Source organism: Thunnus maccoyii, chromosome 18, assembly GCF_910596095.1.
Source record: "Thunnus maccoyii chromosome 18, fThuMac1.1, whole genome shotgun sequence".
Taxonomy (NCBI): Eukaryota; Metazoa; Chordata; class Actinopteri; order Scombriformes; family Scombridae; genus Thunnus; species Thunnus maccoyii.
The window spans coordinates 8458156-8480784 of record NC_056550.1 but is presented as its reverse complement, the minus strand read 5'-3'; the positions used below and the strand labels follow the sequence as shown (position 1 = coordinate 8480784).

The following is a 22629-nucleotide window of genomic DNA, read 5'->3' as shown; positions in this document are numbered from 1 at the left end:
ACGTATAATTAATAATACCACACGTGCTGCGCCTGTAGATAATAGTAAATCTGAATAAACCTTTAATAACATTTTTCTAATATTAGATTTAGATTTTATTTAGACTTTTGGTAGTAGCAGTGTTTTTACGACAGTATTACGACCGTAAATACGGCAGTATTTGACAGGCTGGCGCGGAATTTGTAAACAAAGTGAACTGTCCCGTTATTAAGGTTTTAATTGGCATGTTTTAATGGCTTAGCGTCATTATCTCTCTTTTTGGTTAATCGGTAGTGAGGTCAGTAAAAAGGTGAGGACTTTTAAGCTCATTGTAAACGTTTTTTGGGAGCGGGTAGTAGCTTTATCTAGCTGCCCGAGCTAACATGCTAACACACAGTTGTCAGACAGCAGCGGGGTTGTCTGGAGGACAGGCTGCCTCATGTGAGAGCCGCCCGGCATGCTGGCAGTGAACCTCCTCGGTAGATATTTGCTTCGCTCGGGACTACAGCAGCCAGGCGTCCAGTGGAGGTGTATCTTTGCGGCGCAGATTGGCCGGTGTCCGGACACACCGCAGCAGTCAGACATGCTACGGGGCCGGGGTCACATCACACGGGTCCTCTGCGTCGCCGAGAAGAACGATGCAGCTAAAGGCATTTCAGAGATCATGTCCAGCGGCAGGTCCAGGAGGGTTAGTACAAACACCTCCAACTCACCATAAGTTAGTCGATTAGTGCAGCAAAAATGACAACATGTGTCAAGTCTCTCATATTTGAGCATTTGCTGCTTCCCGGTGCATAAACAGTAATATCTCTTTAAAGGATAGGTTCACAGTTTTCCAAGACTGTCTTAAAACACTATATATGAACACTAAAAGAGGTTTTCCTCGCTGTAATCATTCCTCTTGTTCATATTGACTATGAAAAGATCCCCTTCAAATGTGCTTTCAATGTAAGTGATGGAGGCCAAAATCCACAGTGTGTCCACATAGTCATTTTGAGTAAAAATGCTTTTAAAAGTTTATCTGAAGCTTATATGAGGCTTTAGCAGTGTGAGTTAGTCATATAAAGTGGATATCTACCACTTTTACAGTCTTTTTAGCATCAAATTCCCTTTTTGTGTTTCCTCGGACAGTGTTTCCCTGTTGAGTTGTGGTGGAAGTATAGTAACAAAAAGAGGGACTTTGACACTAAAAAGACTGTTACGTTGAAAGATATCTACTTGATTTGACTCATTTGGATGACTGAAGCTTCATATTAGCTTCAGATAAACTTTTAAATACATTTTTGCAAAGAAAGGAGGACTGTGGAGTTTGTCCCCCATCACTTATATTGTAAGTGCATTATGAAGGGATCTTCTAATGGCCGGTATGAACAGGAGAAATGATTACAGCAAAAAAAAACTCATTTCAATGTTCATTTGGGCATCTAGCCATTGTTTTAAGACAGACTTGAAAAATTGTGAACTTATCCTTTTAAAATGGCAGGTAACAAGGCAAGGTCTCTGAGAGTAGATACATAAGTGTTACAGTATACATATGTTGTCATATTGCCCACCTGATAGATAGATAGATATTTGATGACAGAAATAGATAACTAAAACTTTGGGTGGTAAACAAAATAATAGGAACACTGGACAAAATAATCCAATACACCTTTTCCCAAAACTACAGCCTAAAAAAGGCCATAGAGTTGACTCAATACCTCTCTGACACAGTCTGAATAAAAAGACATTATAATGCTGCATATTTATATGAATGATGAATACAAATGGGATTCTTTGATCCCAGATTTGTCTATTTCTCTTCCTTTACCGCAATACTAATTGCCTTCTTTTCCATTTTAGAGGGAAGGACTGTCAAAGTTTAATAAAATCTATGAATATGAATATCATCTCTTCGGTCAAGTAAGTGAATAGAGTGAAGAAACGGAATATTATGCACACATGCGCCTGTCTTATATGTTCTTAAGTGATTTATATTGTCACTGATTTTGTTGGTTTCATTATGTCCCCGTCTCGCTCCAGAATGTGACGGTATCAATGACGTCAGTATCAGGCCATTTACTGGGTTTAGAGTTTAAAGCGCCATTCCAGAAATGGTAAGTTTAAAAAAAAGCCTGTGTACATAACCGTATATCATACACACACTTACCTTTTATACACTAAGTGCTGTGTTTGGTTCAGATGATAGTGTTCTCTTGTTCATTAAATTAAAGTAGCTCATGCTTTGATTCTTTCTTGGTATATTCAGCCACACATACTATATCAACAACGGACTGTATTTGTATCTTTTCTTTCCAAAGGCACAGTTGTAATCCCGTGCTGTTATTTGATGCTGAGGTAGAGAAGTACTGTCCAGATAACATGGTACAAATCAAGGTATGCTTATTTACTGTCCTCCCAGGAATCACAAAAATGTACAACAAAAACAGATCTTTACTTTGTATTTTAATGAACTTATGGGATCCGTCACTCTTCCTGTGTGTGTTGTTGTGATTCATATAAGTGTACTTGATTCTTGTAACTGTCATTGTTTTAGTCCTTTGACCAGGATTTACTCACAGCCCTATTTCAGTTTTGCTTTTGCTCCAATAAGTTTTGCTGTTGCAGAATCACTGTATATTCATAAAAACTGGATAAACTAAACTGTCTGTTTATTTCAAGGTCAGCCTAGATGATGAACTCTTATTTCCTTTTCATCTCTCAGCAGTAGGAAGCCACGATTTTCAGATTAAATAATGATGAATATAGATAACAGACATGGACTTGGAAGATTTTTATACAACTTTAACTCTCCATCTAACCTTCTTTCTTTCCTCCGTCCCTCTCTTCCCCTGTAGCGGACACTGGAGAAAGAGGTGAGGCAGTGCCAGGCCTTAGTCATCTGGACTGATTGTGACCGAGAGGGAGAAAACATTGGCTTTGAAGTCATAGATGTCTGCAAAGCAGGTACGATTGTAATATGTGTATGTTGTTTTTGTTGTTGTTGTGTGTATGTGCATCTAAATTCTTTTTCAATAATGTAAAGCACATCGTAGTATCTCTTGTTTGTGTATGAGCAGGAATGACCCATGTTTCTTTGATGGTATAAAGGCCAGAGACTAGCAGGTTTTGTGTAAGTTTGTCTGCATAAAGCTCCTGATAATGATGTGTGTGTGTGTGTGTGTGTGCATGCATATGTTTTTTTTAGTGAAGCCAAATTTACAAGTCTTCCGGGCAAAGTTTTCTGAGATCACGCCTAACTCCATACGGAGAGCCTGTGAGACCCTAACTGAGCCAGACTCTAACATCAGCGATGCTGTTGATGTCCGCCAGGAGCTGGACCTGCGGATAGGTGAGGTAGTGCTCTCACACTGTAGTGCACGGTGCAAAGAGACATACTAATAGACTAATTTTCTCTCCTGTGCTCACTATCTGCAGGTGCATCCTTCACTCGCTTCCAGACGCTTCGCCTGCAGAGGATCTTTCCACAGTCTCTGGCCAATCAGCTGATCTCATACGGCAGCTGTCAGTTTCCCACCTTGGGCTTTGTGGTAGAGCGTTTCAAAGCCATCCAGGCTTTCATACCTGAGACTTTCTACAAGATCAAAGGTACAAACTCAGCCGTGCACAGACACACAGATCCAGTTTTAATCTGACTCTCACTTGTCTGCTCCCCTTCTATTTTCTGGGTTTTTCTTTGTCTCAGTGCTGCATGAGGTGGAGGAGGACAATGTAGAGTTCAGTTGGACGAGAAACCGTCTCTTCCACCACACAGCTTGCCTGGTGCTCTACCAGATCTGCATGGAGGTATGTGCCTGTGTGTTTTATGCTGAATATGTTAACTTGTGTAAATATGAATCTATGATTTGTTACGTGCTCTCTTGGAATGTTTTAATGAATTAAAGCAGTCCACACAGCATGTAAATCTCTTGAGATCATCTACCACAATTTTATCTAGTGAGCTTGCTGCTGTTCCTATTGAATCAAATCTGAGGTTCTGTCAGTGATTTCACATTTCATGTGTGCTGTCTAGATAACACTTCAGTAGGGAGTTTTTAAACATTGCTGACTGAGCTCTCACCAGTCTTACACATGTGAGAAAGGGACCTGACTATCACGAGTCTAGAGTCGCAATATACAATATCACAGGTAATTGTCAGATTAACCTTGGTAACGATCAATGAAACCACATCGTATTATATACACCTGTGCACTAGATTCTCCGTCGTCACAGTGGAGCTATTATCAGTTATTTGTACTGAAAAATAAACAGAACATCATGGATTATGACTCCAACATTTATTTACCAAATTCAGTATTTTACGTATTTGTTTGCCAAAACAGGAAATTCAAAGTAAACCATGGGTCTGTTGCTTCATATATCTTCCGACTTTAAAAAAGTAATGACTTCTGTTATCTCATTATCACATCAGCCAGATCTTTTTTTTTCAACTTTATGTTTATTGGGCAAAGTTAAACAAACACACAATTCAGCGATTACAACATTTTTCTGTTAAATTCTACTAAACAGAAATCCAAAACTTGTAATCTGTATAGATTTCCTTTACTTGCATGTCCCTCTCCTCCCAATTTTATGCCATTTCCCAACCCAATCATCTATTTATACTCAAATCTTTTGTCATTCATTCTCTCAACCAACCGGTTTGCATGCCACCTTCACCTCTACTTTCATCAACACACATATTCAAACATACACCCCTACACATGCACATCTTCATCTCTACCCTCATCCACTGCCCTCCGCTCCCTCATCAACTCACCACTTCTATCTATGGGACAGTACCATCCAGAAAAAATGTGTTTATAAAACCATTAGTTACACAATAATAAATAAATAAATAAATAAATAAAACAGGCGCAACAAATAAAAAATAAGTAACATGCACACCAAAAGTAATATAAAAACTATCACACTGACATTAGTAGCTGCAATTACCCAACACATCACCAGAAAGCTACTTAGAATATAAATTGATGAAATGGAAAAGTTTCCCAAGCATGTCTATTTCCATCTATCTCCATCACTTCTAGCCAAGGTGACCAGCAGTCTGTGAATTCTGCATTTTGTAGTCTCAGCATGAAGGTTATTTTTTCCATTGTGTAAACTCCTTTAACTACTGACTGCTGTTTATCATAGGTTGGAGGGTCTTTTTTATGCCAGATCAACGTTATTGCTTTCTCGGCTGCTGTAAGAAGTATATGCAGTAAATGTGTCTTTTTCCTGCTCATCACAGCCTCTGGTATGGCCCCAAGGAAGGCCTGCAATGAGTCCATGGGTAGTTGAAAAGTAAATATTTATCAAGTAAATCAGATATGTCTCGCCAAAGGTTATCCAAGAGATGACACTTCCAAAGTATAAGTGTATGGTTTGTAGACTCCTCTCCACATTTCCTCCAACATGCCCTTGTTTGACTGGGGTCTATTTTGGAAAGGATGTGAGGGGTTCTGAGGAAACTGTTAACTATTTTCCACTGCTTTTTCGTTGTCAGCCGCTAATGCCATGCAGGGATTTGGGTAATTGCTAATATGCTCCATAACATTAAGCAGTCTGCAGATGTTATCTTGCAGATGGCAACCGTCTATAAAGCCTGTCTGGTGTGAATGTATTAAAGTAGTAATAACCGATTTCACTCTAGTTTAGCTAGTATAGAAGTTAGCAATTTACAGTCTGTATTTAAGAGTGCAATTGTCCTGTAGGAGGCGCAGTCTGTGGGATCTTTATGTTCTTTAGGTACCACCGAGATTATTGCCTCCTTTCAGGCCAACAGCTGCTCTCCTTTCTCAAGAGCATGAGAGTATGCTCTCTCCAAGATTGGGCTGATGAGATCAATAAAGATTTTATAAAATACATAAGTGTATCCATCTGTACCTGGACTTTTTTAATCTTTTGGCTTCTAATTGCATCTTACATTTCCTCTTTAATTATCAGTCTGTCTATGAACTCAGATGATATTTTAGGTAGTTTGATGGATTGTAGGTAGAAATCAATTATTTCTTGGGAGCTTTCAGTGTTTTTGTCTGAGTATAAATCTTTAAAAAAATTCTTAAAAGCTTCTGAATTTTAATTTGGTTTATAAGGAATGGTTTGTCTGATTTGTTACTTTTGATTTTTTGAACTGTTTGAGGCTGTGTTGTCTTCTCAACTAAGATACCAAGAGGCGGCTAGCTCTACTCCCATGCTCATAGTATTTTTGTAAATTCATTTTGATTTTTTCTGTCAGAAGATTGGCAAGTTTCTGTTTAGCCTCTTTAAGTTTGTTGAGATTTTCAGTGGATGTATTTTCTTTACATTGTTTGTCAAGGTTATCTGCTTTTTTTCCCCAAGTTCTATACGTTTAGCTGTCTTTACTTCTTTTAAAATTGAAGTCAATTGGATTCTTTTTCCCCTTAACACAGCCTTTGCGCCTTCCCAGAGCATGATTGGGAATACGTCCTCTTTATCATTAAATTCCAAATAAAGGGCAAACTTGTCTTTTGGAGTAGCCTGGAATGCCCGTATCTCTAACAGGGAGATATTTAGCTTCCATCTACTAGAGGTAACCGCCCATCCCACATCACAAGCCATTGACACTGGCACGTAATCAGACAGAGTTACGTCATGGATTTGGCATTGTAATGCTCTGTATGATTCATTGTTAGGCATAAAAACATAATCAATCCCAGAGTATATGGAGTGAGGGAGGGGGTAAAATGTACTATCTCAGTCCCTTGGGTGTAAATATCTCCAGACATTGATGAAACAAAACCCTTGTCAACTATTTTTAAGAGCCCTACTCGTTGTTGGATGGACGCTTGAAATAGGGCTTTTATCTAAAAATGGGTTCAGCAAGCAGTTCAAATCTCCTCCATTCAGTAATATGCCTTGTGCCTTCTCTAATACTAAGTCAAATATAGTTTTCATAAATTGTGGGCTATTGTCGTTTGGGGCATACACGTTTAAAATTTGATCTCAAGCTCCATTTATTGTGCTATTAATCAACACATATCTTCTCTCTTTGTCCTTAAATGAAGAGTCAATACAGAACTGAAATGATCTATGTATCAAAATTGCTACACCTCTCCTGTGATCAGACACATGAGAGGAATAAGGCCATGATTTAGTCAGTTTCTTATGTTCAGCATCAGATAAATGTTTTTCTTGGAGGGAAGCAATATTACAATTCAACTGTTTGAGCTGGTCCAATATTTTCCTTCTTTTTTGGGGGGCTGTGCAAACCCTTTACATTATGTAACTACTTTACAACCTGACATAGTGGACTGTAGGTAGGTGTTAATGCCCAATGAAAATGCTTTACTGGCATCTATAGGCCAGACTTTGTCATAGCTCTTTTGTTGCATTTCAGGTTAAATATAGTGACTAGGAGCATTGCAGCTATTATTCCTAAACATTTCATGTGTATAGAACATATAACAATAGTAAAAGGGAAAAAAACACAACTATATACAGAAATGGGGGGAAAAATACAGCAACTTCCAACTTAATGACCCATGTACCAATGAGCCTTTACTGCCAGCCACCCAATGTTACTATGTGTGTGTCTACAGTCATAAGTACTGATACCAAGGGCAGTGAAAGAGTAAAAAAGGAGTGTCCAGAACATCTAGATGTCTGGGCCTAAAATCATCTGATGGTAACCAGTAACACTGGTTTTCTAAGTTGTTAAAAAGTTCCTTGTGTTAGTTTCCCCCCAAGAGTCCCTCCCTGACGACCCACTCTTTCATTACCATTAGTTTCAGTGGTTTTAGTAAATGTTATGTTATAAAAGGCATCAGACCATAACAAAAATAAGAGTAAATCAGCCAGATCTTTTTGAGTGACATTATTTTAAGAAAAGCTTGTGTAACAGACTGCTGTGTCTGAAACAACTTGCCCCATCCTTCTGACTTTGGGCAGGAAGCACAGTAGAGACTACTTTACAGATTCAGTGCTAAGTTGCAGTTAGCTTCTGGATTAACCCCGTCAAACATTCACTGTCATGTTTACTGCTAACTTGACTCCACTATGATGTGCAGCACACCTGCTGCAATATCTCAAGATCAAATCGTCTTACCTTATATATGCACAAGCACTTATTATGACACTGTATAATAAAGTATGACAGTATCATCAATTATTATCACCCACTCACACTTTGTGTATTCACAATGGTAATTTTAATTTGCGTGATAGTGTCAATATGTACTATGTTGTTTTAGCTGGTGTTGCTAATGCAACAGAGGTGTCGACTGAATCAATGACTGTCATAGAAAAACACTAACACTTGTTGTTTGCCAAGATGTGCAAAGCTGACAAGCATGTAATTATCACTAAGCTGGTTTTCACTGTTTGCCACGGTGCAAGATGTGACTATCAGGAGCCAAACTCAGGTAAGACAAACACAACTACTGTACGTCACTGTACGCCAGTGTTTGTCAAAGATCTGGATGCAGTTGTTGCCCTCCATTCTTGAGTAATTTGTAATCTAGAGAAAAATTCACAGTTGAGTTATTATGAAAATTTGTAACATATATAAATAAAGACAAATTAATAAAATTGTATCACATGAACTCTACATAATTAAATCTTCACGGACATTTCCTCAAAGCCAGCAAAGAAGTCAAATTATATGTTAAGCTTCAGTAATCAATGTTTTTATATCAACAGATGAATGACTATAGTTGACTTTGTATACTATAATGCTATGATGCGAAGGGGTCAGAGAATCATTATCCACCTCTATGGAGCGTTTTGTTTTTATCTTCTTCCACTCATTGATTTGATTTAGCTCTTATTAAGCGACATTCAGAATGAAAACAGCCCTGCATTAAAACTAGAGCTGGAACGATTAGTCAATTAATCGAGTCGATTAGTCGATCAACAGAAAATTAATCGGCAACTATTTTATCAAATAATCATTTTAGTCAGTTTTTAACCAAAAATGCTAAAACTTTGCTGGATTTAGCCTCTCAAATGTGATGATTTAATGCTTGTCTTTGTCATACATGGTGGTAAACTGAATATCTTTAGGTTTTGGACAGGTCGACAAAGTGGGAAATCAGAACAGGCATTTTCACTCTTTTCTGACATTTTGTAGACAAAACGATTACTTTAGAAAATAATCAGATAAATCGATAATGAAAATAATCGTTAGTTGCAGCCCTAATTAAAACAAGGGGCAAGGGGCTGCATTAATGGGATCCATGAAGTCCAGTTTGATTAACAGATCAATGAGTCTGAAGGCTCATGAGACCACACAACACTGCACAGCAGTTAATAATAGTTAATACAGCTCATTCAAATGAATGAGGAGGCTGTATTTTTTCAGGCAGGGCTGAGAAAAAAAAGGAAAGCCCTAATTTTGTTCCTTTATAACAGGTGCAAAATGTATTAGTACTGAAACACAGCACGAGCAAAGTAGCACAGGAGAGTGGATTCGTACCGAGAACATATCGATGTGATTATCCAGATTATAAGAATCAATGTATTCATTTAATATAAATACAGTTTTATATCTGTGATACTGATTACTTCAGAACTGTATTAACTTCAGTCACACCCATAGTTGGCACTGTGGACTTGTACCAGGTGTGTGTGTGTGTGTGTGTCAACTTAGTGTAAGTGCACATACACGTGTATATCCTCTTCTCCTCCTGCAGCTGTTACCTTAGGAGAACACAACAGTATATTTGAATGTGTTGTCAACCTGCCTGAATAAAATGGGCTAAAAGCCACATGTAAAAAGGTACACATGAGAATATCATTTTATTCATTTCTAGGATCCCATAGCAACAGTCACCTCAGTAACCAGCAAGCCCAAGAGCAAGTGGAGGCCGCTGCCTTTGGACACAGTGGTAAGAATATAAAGTCAAACAGCCACACACACACAAATACACACATACGCAGGCTGCAGATGTTTATAGTACTAAATGTATGTAGTTTCTTTCTCAGTGCAGTAGGAAGAGTTTTATTTTGTCAGCTTCAGTCTCCTGGGTCATTGTCACTAAACCTCCTCACTGCTTTGTCCCACTCTGAACAGTCTGCTATCTTTATCTTTTCTGTTGTGACCAACAGGAGATGGAGAAACTGGTATCTCGGAAGCTGAGAATAAGTGCCAAAGAGACCATGAAAATTGCAGAAAAACTCTACACCCAAGGGTGAGTGTGTGAGTTCTGAACAGGCAGCAGTTCAGGTCATTTATGTACACACCGCTGTCTGGTTTTCTTTGCCTACAATGTGGGGAGGACACACAGAAAAGTATTGCCTTGGTCCAACAATATGCTAAATATCCTTCATCACCTTTATCAGTTTATCAACCTGCAATATTTTTAATCTTTCATCTGAACTTTGGAGTCACCTCAAAGCCGTGCTTATTTTTGTACACGAAAAGGCGCCATCTGGCAGTGTGGCGTCTTTCAGGACGAGTTTATCAGCAATGTCACATTTGCAAAGTCTTCGTTTGTGCGGTGCCAAGATGACATGTTGTGTGCTTGTTTCTTCTCAGGTTTATCAGCTACCCCCGTACAGAGACAAACATTTTCCCTGCAACCCTGGCTCTTGGTCCCCTGGTGGAGCAGCAGACACAGAGTCAGGACTGGGGGACGTTCGCCCAGCGGGTGCTCGACCAGCCTGGGGGTCCCAATCCGCGACAGGGCAAGCACTCTGACGAAGCCCACCCCCCCATACACCCCACCAAGTTCACCAACACACTACAGGTGGGTCCACAAAAACTCTGCATAATTCATTCATTTGTTTATAACATTTTGCTCATAATTAATCTTAATCTTATGTTTAAAGGTAATTTTCAGCCTTCGGGGACATGTCTAAACAATAATATATTTGTAATGCATGTTAACGTGAGTTTTTGCCACTAAAATGTTCTCATTTTTTTATTTTGAATCATAATAAACATTCATGAAACTGGTAGCATTCTGATAATTAGCAGCATTTATCTTTTTTACCCCCCTTGTTTTTGTTTTTTAATTATTGGGCAGTTTGTGAACTTCAGTCAACATTCAGTGACTCACGGACACAAATGCTGACTGTTTGAAGTAATGATTTTCTGTTTCTTCTGTGTCCAGGGCAATGAAGGTCGTCTGTATGAGTTCATCGTCCGGCACTTCCTGGCTTGTGTATCCCAGGATGCTGTGGGGCAGGAGACTGTGGTGAACATAGACATCGCTCAGGAGAAGTTCTCTGCCTCGGGACTCATGATCATTGCGAGGAACTACCTGGACGTTTACCCGTATGACAGGTGGAGCACCAAGGTGCGTGTGTTTGTTTGTTGGTGCTCATCTAAAGGCTTTGCAAAAAAGGGGGGGAAACTAAATGAAGACAGAGAAATGTGCAGGATATACAGTAACCTAATAAATCTGCTTTGTGTATGCCAGGTGATTCCAGTGTATGAACAAGGCACCCAGTTCCAGCCCTCTGCTATTGAGATGGTGGACGGACAGACGAGTCCTCCGCAGCTGCTCACTGAAGCCGACCTCATATCGCTGATGGAGAAGCACGGCATCGGTAAATTTAAAACACACACAGGAGACTGTGTTTTTAATGTGTGTGAGGTCCCAACCACTCACAAATACTTATCTATGAACGAGGAAATATTGCTGAATTTCACAAAAGTTCTTAATTTGTGCCTGTGTTCTATCATAGTATAGATATAGTTTTACAATATCTATATATTGTGATTTAGTAAATCTTACTAAAACTTCTCAACTAAATTTTTCTGGACAATTTAACTGAGGAAACCATTTATGTATAAAATGGGACTGTCTGTATTTGGGGCATTTAGTGAATTAAATACCTGATAAATCAACATATTTCATCATACTGAGCAAAAACCCTGTAAATCCAACATTACCATAAAGCACTTCTGCTCATTGATTTGCAAGATTGTCTGAACTTGCCTAATACAACCAGAACCACTAAAGGAAACTTGCCTTGGTAGAAACTGTGTAGAAAAATCTCTACTGGTCCATACATTTCAGTCATATGACAGTACATATGGCCATTATTCAACTGGAACACACAGAGTATTCTGTAGATGGGACTGTGCAAATTTGCCAGTTTGACTATGTATGTCCACCTGGATTTTTGTCACATTTTCACACACTGAAAAAAAAAAATTCCCAAAGGACTTCTGTGTGTGTGTGTGTGTGTGTGCTTGTTGTGACCATTTTGCACCATATCTGATTTTACCTTTTTCGGTGAACTCAGATAAACAGTAAGCAAATAAACTACGCAATAAGTTTTACCTGAAACAAAGTTGACTATAACTAAGTGACCTTTTTGCTGAATGAGCAAACATAGGACTGGTGTTTGTATCTAATGCAAATTGTCCTGTTTGAATTGTGTGCATTACAGGCACAGACGCAACACATGCAGATCACATTGAGACTATAAAGAGTCGCATGTACGTGGGCTTGACAGCTGACCAGAGGTTTCTCCCTGGAGAGCTTGGCATGGGACTGGTGGAGGGTATGTATACACATACTGTACACAGGGTACAATTCGCTGGGGGGATGGTGGGGATTTCCCCCTTCTGTTCTATATATTTCTACCTCTGCTGAGCTATTTTTGTTCCCACTGGGGATAAAAATATCTCCCTCATAGTGATTTTTGCTACTTCACCCATAGACCATATAAATATCTGAAATAAAAATAGGCTGTTTAAAAAAAATCTAAGTAAAGCACTGCAGCGTGAGAACAGCCGTTAGTGTAAACAACAATAAAATCAGAAATGGACTTTCACTGTCAGCGCCCGTGCTCGTGTGACAGTAGAGATGACACTGCGTCAAGGCTACGTGATGACGCAGTGAATGGACCAGGGGTCGCCTCCTTCCCTGCTCAGAGATTTATAGAGATGTGTGGTAAAGTGGGGCGACACGCTGAGGATGACCCCCCCCCCCCACAGGAAAGCAGAAAAACAAAACAGAAGTCCATCATCAAAGCAGACTGTTTTCTTAGTCTGACAAGTAGGCATAGACGGTAGCCTATTATTTTTTATAAAGACAGCAAGTTTTGCTGTTTCATGTTGTCTCAATGCTGACGTTTACTACACATAGACCTGAAATAAACAGTGATTTGCAAGAATGACATTAAGTGTATTAGCACGTCTGGTCAATAGGTGCTATCCACAGTAGTGAAAGGAGCGTTGGGGGTTGAATTCTGGCATGTTAAATTAGCATTTAACCTTTTGTTTTGTTGTATATGGTCACATCACCTATATGTCCAGATGAGGAAAGGACAAGGCATGAACATGACATCATATTACTGAGAGTAAAAGTATTGCACTACTTGATTAATTAAATTGTTTTTAAAAAGGATTAAAATACTCCTGCAAATGCAGTTGTCAAGTTCAAGTTTCATAAATGTTTTATTAAAGGTCATAATTATTTAAATCTTACTGTAACAGCTTTGAGAAATAGCCTAATAGACTTCATAGTCTATATCGGCCCACTGTGGCACACAAAGACACACACTGCATACCACAATATGCAGTGGGCTTTAGTAGATGTTGATGCTGAAGCTTCCTTCTGTCGTGTTTGTTCAGGTTATAACTCCATGGGCTATGAGATGTCTAAACCAAATCTGCGTGCTGAATTGGAGGCGGACCTCAAGCAGGTATCAGAGGGAAGGAAGGACAAATGGAGCGTGCTGCAGCACCACATCCAGAAGTACAAAACTGTCTTCATTGAGTCTGTCAGGAAGGCAAAGAAGTTAGTCACTCCTTACCTTCTAGCACATTTATGTCTTTCTGACGCACCATCTGTACCCAAATGAGTAGAATTACGTCAATGGATTAGTCACACCTGTCCTGTAATCACTGCAGGCTGCTGGTTGTTGTCACTTAGGTAAGAAGTCATTTTCTATTTTTGCCTCAGGTTAGATGAAGCCTTGTCGCCATATCTGGGTGCAGCCCAGGAGATCACTGAAGCAGAGCAGCAGGACATGGAGATCCCGCTGCCAGTCAGAAAGTGCCCGAACTGCGGGCGGGACATGGTGCTGAAGAAGAAGAGAGAGGGAAACAGGTGAGACTAGACAAAGGAAAAGAGTTTAAAACTATAGCATCACAAGAAAACTAATGGTGTGTTCTTTCTGATATCGTATTGAGCATAGATGTTGTCTGTCATCCAGCACTTTAAAATTTACTCCACATTTCTTGTATGTTTATCTCCTCATCCGCCCCCACAAAGGAGCACAGATGTTTCCTTTCGTCACACTTTAAAGGACCAAAGGCTGTATTTGTTTTAACTATGAATCAACTGCACATTTTCCAAAGCAGGCCATTAATTTTTTGTTTGATTTTCTATTTTGGTAGCATGTCATGAAATTTCCTTAGAAGGGTAATCCATCAAGGTGAACATTTAGAAACTTTATTTGTTATTGTCAAAGTAATTATTGTATAGTAATGCAGTTGCACTTGTTCAAGTGTGCTCTTTTTTTATTCGCCCATGTTTTCTGATTGTCTGCCTTTTGTTTTACTTTCTAACAACATATTCCTCCTTGCTGTCCTCTACCTGTCCTCCCCCCGTCTGTGTCTCTGTCCCCCTGCAGTAAGTTCCTGTCCTGTGTGGGCTACCCAGCCTGTAAGACAGCAGTGTGGTTCCCCGATACAGTGCTGGAGGTCAACAGAGATGACAGCATTTGTCCCACCTGTCAGCCGCGCCCTGTTCACATGTGAGTAATTATTTTATACTGGACTGTTTTGTTGGTTAATTCACAAAGCTGCACACTGTGTAAATACACACTGGAAACCATTTAAATTGTCTAAAATTAAAGGTATCCTATGCAGGATTTGTTAGTTGGTATTTGTAAACACACAGCATTCAAAGTTGGCCCCCCCTCCCCTGCTCAACACCAGAGTGAGTGAGAGAGAGAGAGAGAGAGCAGCAGTGGTTGAGCGAGCTAGACAGTGAATGAAGAGAGCGAGTGGCACTGGTGAGAACAAAGCTGTGAATCAGATAAATAAAATGTTATTTTCTGATTGTTTCATGGCAGTTACATTCTAAAGCACAAATAAACACACCCACACCTCCACACAACCCTGCAGGAAGGTGCCGCATTGCTGGATTTTGTGTGAATGCAGAACTTCATTTTGTCTGCTGTGGCCTCTCTGCTCTGTGTGTGTAGCTCAGCCCCACCCTCGGTCAAGAAACAGAACTGCAGCTCTTTATACATCCATGACAGAGAGCAGAGCAGAGCAGAGGAGAGAGACGGAGACAGCGATGTAATCTGGTCACTATCCCACGTGTCCCAACCTCACACCCCGCACGCTGTTATTGGTTGGGAGCTACACACCTACTGCCCAAAGATTGATGCCCAGAAACGTCCCGAACATAGCAAAATGAGAAAATACAGGCAGAGGGCAGGATCTCTGCAGATAAATACACCACCGCTCACTTCTAGTGGGTCATAAGTGATGATTTCGATCATACTTTTGTATGAGTCTTAGGAAGATCCTGCATAGTATACCTTTTAAACTTTTATCAGATCAAGGTTAGTTTAGACTCTAACAATGATGATTATCTTCTATCTGGGCTTAAGCATTAGAATCTTTAGCCACGCTATCAATGAGGTGCTAATGATGGCTTGGATGGATTGACAGTAGATTTGGTGGAGTCATTCACGCCCCCACGGGATGAATGGCATTCCCATCAGCTTCTGCTGTACTTTTATTAACATTGTCATTGTGAACATGCTGACGTTAGCATTTAGCTCAAAGCACCACTGTGCCCGAAGGTGTCAGTATTCTCAAAAAGATCTAGTGCAGTGGGTGTGCTTGTCTCTTTCAGAAATCTACCAAAATTGTGAGACAGATCTGCCCACATTAGATGTGTCCCATATTGGACACATCTAAGTGGGAGGGGTTTCGGGCGTTTTTTGACAATCTGACAAACACTTAATTTGAGCCATACTGACACCTTAAATACAGCATCACAGAGCTGCTAGTGTGACTGTAAACTCTTAGTCTTCTTTAATGTGTCTCTTGTGAGTCTCTCAACTTTATGGAAGTACAATACTAAATTGATGGAGTACCCCTTTAAGCAAACAACCAGGCAGATGGTTGAGAAATAAAAGATTAGTAGTTTAGGATAACAATCGATGGCGTGTCCTGATAACCGAATGGTTAAGGCACATACCTCACAACAGAAATGTTGTTCAATGTCATACCGTCAGTACTTTCGTCTACCTCCATGCTGTCTGCTGTCTAAAGGTGAAAAAAGTACTTCTTTAATCTATTTTATAAATGCTTTTTGTTAGAGATCCTTTAGTCCAGATAATTTCCTCTCAGCACAATTCACCTACAGGTCGACACATATTAAACTTTGGAAAACATTTTTCTTTTCACTTCAATGCCAAGTACATCATTTTGCCATGAACACACTGCATACATTTCTTTATTATTGAGAAGTGTGTGTGGGAGCTCAGAGTCTAGGTGCTTTCAGGTGTGGAAGATGAACTTCACTCTAACAAACACAGATGAGGCTCTCAATGGCTTCACCAGTGCGAGAAACTTGTCAAAATTCTTGTTTACACAAGTGGGCGTTAACCCCTTAAGCACGTGCCTCAGCTCAGTCCAGATATAGGGCACGCTTGCAAGCAGCAAGCCAAAGTGCTTCACAACAGCATCTGTTACCATAGCAACCAATCTGTAACAGAGCTCAAAGTTGAACTACAGCACTTACTCTAAAACAATATCAGTGTTTTTTTTAAAAATCAGATTTCACCCAGCAGTTTCAGCGTGTTGGATAACTTCAGATGCTGTTTACAGCAGATCTGTGCAGTAATAACCTGTTTCCTAGCGCTGCCGCCTCGCTGGTCGCCACGGCAACTTGCTGTACCATCCCGACTTTTGTTTTACAGACACAAATTGAAAAGCAGGTTCCTTCAACCACTTTTTGATGGACTGTTTTTACAGTACAAAAACACAGTATCAACACATTTTTACATTTCAGCAAATTCACATATTCAACTATTCCTGCTGTTTAGATAGATTCATTCTTAACATACCAGGCTGATAGACAGAATATGCAAATAAATGTGTTGACATAAAAGCCTCCTGAAAACCCTTTTTTTATGGTCATTTAGATTTTTTTGTTTGTTTGCAAGACATTTTAGAAAAGGATTGAACATTTGAACAAGACAAATAAGCTTGTAAAAACATTATATCCTAAACTCATCGTTGTCTTTTTGTTTGACCATCATCATCATTAACTTAGCTTTCTTTTGTGCTGCACCACACAGGATCTCAACTGCTGCCTCAGTTCAGATATATTTTAGTTATTTATGTGGATTTGGCATGTCATTACATTTTATTTTAAGATGTAACTATAAATAGATAAATTCCCTCTTTGCATGTGCAAGGATCACCAATTTACTTAACTAAGGAAGGGTGAAGCCGATTATTTTAACATTCTGTTCTTATTATTTGATACCAAAACATTCAAACCCTCTCTTCAATTAAATGTTTGTGGTCAAGTGCAACAGTGACTGACATATAACTGCCAAGCTTGTTACATCATTTTAGCTTGAAATAAGACCTTGAATGGCTCTCTCCAAGTTTGGTTTTCTTTTTAATGGTTTATCATTACTGCTGAGATTCGATTCTCAACAGACAAATTCATGACTGATATTTAAATATCCCCTCTAGACATGATTTCAGATATATAAAAAATACTCAATTACCTCATTGAAATCCTTAAAGTGACATCTCCGTCTCGCTCACCGAAAATTCAGAATTTACAAATGTGTAAATATGTTTCATTTCAAAAGTTAAACTACTGGACACAAGATGTCTCCTTGAATCTCCTGAACCACAATTGGCTCCAAACTATTTGTGATGTCACAAATCATGATTGTAGGTCTTGTAGGTCACACAGATTTTCGGTGACGACAGAGAAACTTTCTGTCCTCAGCAGATGAATGTAAAAACAGCCTTCAAACTAGGAGGTAACTACCACAGCTTGAAGCCGTACCCTGAAGAGCAGTCCCACCGATGGCTGCTAGATGCTGGCACCAAAAAATCCCTGCTTCCAACTAACTCTCATTTTTAAATTATGGTCTCAATCGCTGAATGGGGTCCTCTAATAAGTGTGCTGGTGGTCGTTTTGGAAATTATTGCTCTGTTAATAAGATTTGAAGACTTATAGTAGCTTTGATGTCAAACTCTCAGCTCAGTTCATTGCATATCTGGGGTGTATCCTGAGGCGGACTTACTGAAGTTTGTCTCCTGTGTGTCCTACTTACTTCAGGTTAAAGTTCAAGTTCCGCAGGGGCAGCCTCCCTCCCATGATGCCTTTAGAATTTGTTGGCTGCATCGGTGGATGCGACGAGACACTCAGAGAGGTGCTGGACCTGAAATACCTCCGAGCAGGGGGAGGGGGAGGAGGTGGACAAGTGGGAGGAAGGGGAGGCGGGGGAGGAGGGGGAGGAGGGGGAGGAGGAGGAGAGGACCCTCGCCCACCAGCTCCAAGACCCCCCAGACCAGAGCTACCCAGAGCCCCAAGATCAAATCCTCGACCTTCCCTTCCACCTCCTGTCCCCTCCTGGGCCCCGCAGCAATGGCCTCCACCAGGTGGTGGCGGCGGCATCAGTGCAGACACCAACAGTGATGTCATTGTGTGTAACTGTGGTCAGGATGCGCTCCTCCTGACTGTGCGCAAAGATGGTCCCAACCAAGGGCGTCAGTTCTACAAGTGCAACGCCGGGAACTGCAACTTCTTTCTGTGGGCGGATCAGCCGAGTCAGCAGGGACCACCGCAGAGTCGAGGACCTCCGCTGCCACCACCAAGGACCTCCCAGCCTCCGAGGCCTTCACTGGGGTTCAGGAACCCCCCCGCAGGAGGCTGGGGGCAGGTAGGGCCTGCAGGAGCACACGGGGACCAGACGATGTGTAACTGTAATGAGGCAGCAGTGACACGCACGGTGCAAAAGGACGGTCCAAACAAGGGCCGAATGTTTCACACCTGCGGGAAGCCGAGAGATCAGCAGTGTGGCTTCTTCCAGTGGGCTGACGAGAATGTACCGCCACCAGGTAAGGCTCACACATGCACACACACACACACACACACCCACACATCCACACACACACACACACATACACACTTCTATTCAAATGCGCTAATTGTTTTTACCCTGAGGCCTGAAATTAATATCCTTTGAATGAGTAGCTATGCTAGTAGCAGGAATGTCAGTGTCAGTCAGTCCATCACTCTGCTCCAGACTGAAGTATATCAACTATTAGAGGGCTTGAACACACACATTCATGTCCCCCTCAGGATGAATTTTAATAACTTTGGTGATGCCCTCAATGTTCATCTGGCGCCATAATCAGGACAAAATTTCACTTTGTCCAATACTTTAGTTTGGCAGATATTTGGTCATAAAGTAATGACATTCCCATCAGCCTCCTCAGCTGTTCTTTGTGTTTAGGGCTAATTAGCAAATATTAGCATGCAAACAGGCTCAACTAAGATGGTCAACCTGTTTAACATCAGCATGTTCACATGCTCTCATTAGTATTTACTTCAAAGCACAATGTACACCCTCACAGAGCTGCTAACATGGCTGTTGACAACATGATCCATGCAAATATGCAGATGTAAAATTGCAACGCTTTGCCCAGCTGGCACAAATGGTAGACCCCAGTAAACATGGATGGAGGGGATTAATCTCAGTCCTCAAGAAGTCAATATAGGCTAGTTAGAGCCAAACAGAGCATTTCCATGAATAGGGTAGTAAACAAACGTGGAGTGTGTGGAGAAACATGTACTGCTGTACTTACTACACAGAAAAAAGAAAATACAGAACATGCAATGTGCCACCTGTGAATCGCTCAAGCAGGAAGGACAGAGAATTCTTGTCTGAATGAGTGAATGAATGAGATGACAAAGTTCAGCAGGAGCTTTGTTTAACTGGTCAGCCCGAATGAAAGGGGGCAGCTTTCTCTTGTTAACTGCACCTCACGAATTTTTAGGTGTCACTCCAGAATACGGCGACATATGGCATCAATCTCGTGTAGCTCGAAGCATGTGCATTTGTGCGGTTGTGTGTAGCATATTTGGGACCTTAGTCTTGTTACTAAGTGAAACATTTCTCTTTAAACAGGAACCAGCTGCCTCAAGTTAAAAAGGGCTACTCTGACTGTATTAAAAATAGATCAGTGAAACACCTTGGTTGCATAAAGGAGTATAATCACCTTTCAAATCACAAAATTAGTGTGTTTCAGAAAAGTTCGACACAAAGGACTTTAACATTTTTAGAGCACATTGGTTGAGTTGTGTGGCACGAATTAAAACACTTTGCTGTCTCTGCATTATAAACATACTCTGTTTCACGTTAAAGGGAAGAACACTCATCAGTACATACAACACATACACTATAGACAGACATTTGTAGTCTATTTCATTTATTTCTCACTGTTCAGTGTTTGGCTGCCATAATCTGGCTTCTTGTATTCTTTGTGAAACACATGTTTATTGCGTACATGCAAAGCAGACAAGATGTACGGCACACTCAGATCAAACACGAGCGATTCTTCTCACCTACGTCCTTACTTAATGATAAAGAAAAGCTGTCACGACTCACAAACACTCCCACTGAGACCTTGAGGCTTCAACTTACCAGACTGACAAGGTGCCTGCAGCACACAGAAAAGTCTTTATGTTCTTTATTCAGCGGCATCTAACCACCTTATGTGGGGTTTGACCTCTGTTCCCTTGTGTCAGGTGGTGTTGGTGGTGCATTTAATGGCGGTGGAGACGGAGGGAAGAGGGGAAGGAAGATAATGGGAGACGCCGCCGCTAACAAACCCCCCGCTGCTAAGAAACCACGTACCTGCGGCATCTGCCACTTGCCAGGACACACCCGAGTCACCTGCCCCCAGCGGTGACAAGCTGACGGGTTAGAGCGTGTAATCACATTTTTTTTCCAGGAACTCCAATTATAAGTACCGTAGAATCTTATCCAGATCTTGGATCCTTTCTGGGAAGAAACAACTTTGAGTCATATAATAACTTATTAAAAGCTCCAAACAAAATAAGAAACTGCATTTTCCAGTAACATTTGTGCATCGCATTGCCGACTCTGTAATAAAGACGAGGAATGTCTAAGACATTTTTTTTTGTCTCAGGTCAGTTATAAACTAGAAGTTTTCTTTCTGTTTTTCATCCAGCTCTGATTTCTCAGATCTGCCATGTGCTTGTTTAGGAATTTCTGGCCACTGGGAGAAAAGTCAGGGGTCATTTTTGGGGGTCCAGTTAACCTTTTATTTTTGTTTAGTCCTAAAAGATGCCGGACAGGTTACGTCCTAGAATCCTTAAAGAAATGATTCAACATTTTGGGAAAAATCCGCTTATTTGCTTTAATGTGAAATTGATACCACTCACATCTGTACCATAAATATGTAGTGTGTCTAACTCTGCAAGAAAGCAAATAAGCATATTTCCCAAAATGTTAAGATATACTTTTAAAGCTTAGTGCATAAGCAGACCATACGTTTTAAACTGATTGTCTGAACTTTCTCGCTGCCTGAAGAAAACGCTCCGAGTACAAGAGGAGTACTCTGAGGAGTTGAACTGCTTTGAAAACTTGTGGGTGTTTGTAGTCGCTGTAACCTGAAGGTAGTGAAGAGTTAATAGGAAATTTGCTCAGCTGGCCTTGGATTCCATTAATCCCTTGTCTGTTTTGTTTTCGCTGTATTCATGATCCTAACAGCTTGAGTGAGAGCAGCTGGAGGAACAGAAGCAGTGCTGGATTTAATGGGAGAAATGTGTATTTTAAAATAAAACTTATTTGCACACTGTTAATTAATAATTAATGGTGTAGTATTAATGTGCTGACTGTTGGTTTTCATTATTTTCATCATCACCTTTAACAGTATTTTAAATTTGTTGATTCGTTGGGGCGCTTGTTGCTGTTGAAACAAACAGCAAACTCTGTTTTTACATTGTAAATATAATAAGATAACTAACTGTTGGTTTCTCTCTTGGTAGTCTGTCAGTACCAAAGATTTCTATTTTAATATTGATGAAAGCTAATAAACTTGAATGTACTGTAACCTCCCTTTGTTATTAATATCTTTACAGTCATGGGAGCTGGACAATAACAGGCTGATGTTATGAGTTTTGGTTTTGGCAGGAGTTTTTCTTTTTTTTTTTTCTTTTTTCTTTTTTTTCCTTCTCTTGGTCAAACTAATTTTTCAGTCAGTTCAGATTTCAGTCAGCTAAACTAAGGAAAAAACCCAAACTCAAAATGTCTTTCTTGCTACTGTGCATAATACATAAATAGAAACTTTTATCCCCGATGCATTCTGTTAAAAGGTATTCAGATTAAAATAACTTACACAACATTACATTGTTGTTTAATAAGCAAAAGAGAAAGTAAAATGAGCAAAAGTGAAAGTGAAAAAGTGAAGTGTTTATATGATCACGTAAGCACAGTACTTAGATACTTATGTAGAGGTCATAACAATACTCCATTACATGTTAAAGTCCTGTAGGGCTGCAACTAACGATTATTACCATCATTGATTAAATATGCAGATGATTTTTTTCAAGAAATCAATTTATCGATATGTCTATAAAAATGTCCATCACATTTCCTCTATGTCCAAGGTGATGTCATCAAATGTATTATTTTGTCTGACCAACAGTTCAAAACCCAAA

The 22629-nt window shown here is 40.1% G+C and overlaps 1 protein-coding gene across 1 annotated transcript; it reads left to right on the top strand.

The window, feature by feature from the left end:
- The first annotated feature begins 124 nt into the window (after positions 1-124).
- top3a (DNA topoisomerase III alpha) lies at positions 125-22022 on the top strand. Its single transcript, XM_042393642.1, has 19 exons — positions 125-667; positions 1822-1881; positions 2002-2075; positions 2280-2355; positions 2817-2925; positions 3167-3310; positions 3397-3567; positions 3665-3765; positions 9736-9810; positions 10031-10113; positions 10461-10671; positions 11038-11223; positions 11347-11476; positions 12326-12439; positions 13515-13680; positions 13846-13992; positions 14519-14641; positions 18217-18998; positions 20692-22022. Exons 1-19 carry the CDS (start codon positions 437-439, stop codon positions 20853-20855), a joined length of 3147 nt encoding a protein of 1048 aa, XP_042249576.1. The 5' UTR covers positions 125-436; the 3' UTR covers positions 20856-22022.
- The last annotated feature ends 607 nt before the right edge of the window (positions 22023-22629 follow it).